The following is a 2,614-nucleotide window of genomic DNA, read 5'->3' as shown; positions in this document are numbered from 1 at the left end:
GCGTCTGGATTGTTTGATTGAGTAGTTCTCGTAGACTTTTGTGATCGGTGCGAATCACAAAGGGCCTGCCCAACAGATATTGCCGCCACTTTGCCACAGATTTTTTTACTGCCAATAATACTCTTACATAAGTGGATGCTAATTGCATCCGAGGACCCAATTTTTTGCTGAAATAAGATAGAGGATGGTTGTCTTGCATAAATACCCCTCCGATTCCCACTTTTGAAGCGTCTGTTTCAACAATAAAAGTTTAGAAAAATCGGGTAGTCTGAGGACGGGGCCCTGGTCATGGTTTCTTTAAGCTGATGGAAAGCTTAAGTGGCCTCTGTGGTCCACTGGAATGACTCTTTTTTTAGAAGATCAGTGAGGGGGGCTGCAATGGTAGCAAAGTTCTTTATGAAGCGTCGATAATATCCCGTGATACCCAAGAAACCTCGCAACTGTTTTATATTCTTGGGAAGAGGCCAATGAAGCATGGCCTCGAGCTTTCTGGGGTCGGCCATGACCCTGCCTGCAGACACTAAGTGGCCAAGATACTCCACCGTTGGTTGAAAGAAGTGGCATTTGGATAGTTTAGCGAAGAACTTCTTTGCAGATAAAAGCTCGAGAACCACTTGCAAGTGCTGGAAATGTGCCTCTTCATTGGAACTATACACCAAAATGTCATAAAAAAAAACAATGAAAAACTTTCGTAAGTAGGGGCGAAACACCTGGTTCATGGTGGCTTGGAAGGTGGACGGCATATTGGTGAGCCCAAAGGGCATGACCACAAACTCATAGTGCCCCTCATGCGTGCGAAAAGCGGTCTTATGGATATCCTTTGGATCCATTCTAATTTGATGATATCCAGCTCGGAGATCCAGTTTTGAGAATATTTGTGCCCCTTCGAGTTCATCCAATAGTTCGTCGATGGTCGGAATCGGAAATCGATCCTTGATGGTGAGAGCATTTAATGCTCGATAATCCACACAAAATCGCCACGAACCATCCTTTTTCTTAACGAGCAAGACTGGGGAAGAATATGGACTGGTGCTATGCTTGATGAATCCTACTTCCAGTAGCTCATGCACAATTTTCTCAATAGCATCTTTTTGGAAATAGGGATATCGATATTGTCTCACACTGACTGGTGTGGTTCCTGGAAGCAAGTGAATATGATGGTTAATAAAACGATGAGGTGGTAAGGAGCTGGGTACGTCGAACATGGTGTGATATCGTTCTATCAACGCCCTTCCTTGAGCGGGCAATTGATCTGTGTCTCCCATCAGCTGATTGCCCCCGTTAACTTCCACAGTCATCTCTGTCAATGTACACAGAGTATTGCCGTCACCTCGCTGGAGCCAAGAGCATAATCGGTTGTATGAAACTGGCTCTGGATCTAGTGGCTTGTTGCCCACTAGGCAGATGGTTTCTCCCTTCCATTTAAACTCCATGGTTAGGGCCTCATGGTCATGCAAACATGGCCCTAGTGTGCGGAGCCATTTCATTCCGAGTACAATGTCCAACCCCCATATAGGTAATACATATAAGTCAATACAGAATTCATGCCCTTGCATTGTCAGTGGAACTTGCGGACACATTTTCTCGCACCAAAGGTATTGACCATTGCCCATGTACACTCGAAACCTTCGGGCAGTCACACAAGACATCCCCAACTTTGTAACCAACCCTTCTTGGATGAAGTTATGGTGACTGCCAGTATCAAGCAAAATCTCCACACAAGTTCGTTCAAACCGTGCCGTAAGTCGGAATATGCGTGGGTTAGAAGCAGAGGTTAAAGCATGGAGGCTCACCTCGACTTCTTCGTCTCCAAAATTAAAGGGCTGAGCATCCGCGTAGCCGCCAAACTCCTTGAGGCAATCGCCCTCCTCATCCCCAAAGAGGATCAGAACTCGGTTCTTGCAACGATGATTTGCGTTAAACTTCTCATCACAATTGAAACAGAGGCCCCTCTTTCGTCTTTCTCGCATCTCGACCGCTGTTAGTTTTTTTATGGGAATTTTGGCTATTGGTGTGGGAGAAGGAATGTTGGATTGGCTTTCAGAAGGGCTGGAATATCTCCCTAGATTTGACTCAGTATTTACGACCGATACTCCCAGTGGCCCTTGGCCCATGCCTCCCTTGCAAGTCCACCTTCCAAGCCACCATGAACCAGGTGTTTCGCCCCTACTTACGAAAGTTTGTCATTGTTTTTTTTGATGATATTTTGGTGTATAGTTCCAATGAAGAGGCATATTTCCAGCACTTGCAAGTGGTTCTCGAGCTTTTATCTGCAAAGAAGTTCTTCGCTAAACTATCCAAATGCCACTTATTTCAACCAACGGTGGAGTATCTTGGCCACTTAGTGTTTGCAGGCAGGGTCATGGCCGACCCCAGAAAGCTCGAGGTCATGCTTCATTGGCATCTTCCCAAGAATATAAAATAGTTGCGAGGTTTCTTGGGTATCACGGGATATTATCGACGCTTCATAAAGCACTTTGCTACCATTGCAGCCCCCCTCACTGATCTCCTTTGCAAAGTGCTCCCAAGTGAGCAGAGCACCATTCCGATCCATCCATTGGTACCAAGAGCCGGCCTCGCCATCCATGTGAAATGCCACCACCTGCAGACGGAC

At 46.1% G+C, this 2,614-nt stretch overlaps 1 protein-coding gene across 1 annotated transcript; it reads right to left on the bottom strand.

Annotated features, from left to right (window-relative positions):
• Window positions 1-314: 314 nt before the first annotated feature.
• On the bottom strand, window positions 315-2,114 carry LOC140877874 (uncharacterized). The gene has a single exon (XM_073281468.1). The coding sequence runs from the start codon at window positions 2,112-2,114 to the stop codon at window positions 315-317; it is 1,800 nt and encodes a 599-aa protein (XP_073137569.1).
• Between the last annotated feature and the right edge of the window lie 500 nt (window positions 2,115-2,614).

Source organism: Henckelia pumila, chromosome 2 (assembly GCF_033568475.1).
Source record: "Henckelia pumila isolate YLH828 chromosome 2, ASM3356847v2, whole genome shotgun sequence".
In the NCBI taxonomy this organism is placed as follows: domain Eukaryota; kingdom Viridiplantae; phylum Streptophyta; class Magnoliopsida; order Lamiales; family Gesneriaceae; genus Henckelia; species Henckelia pumila.
This window is presented reverse-complemented; position numbering and strand designations above follow the sequence as displayed.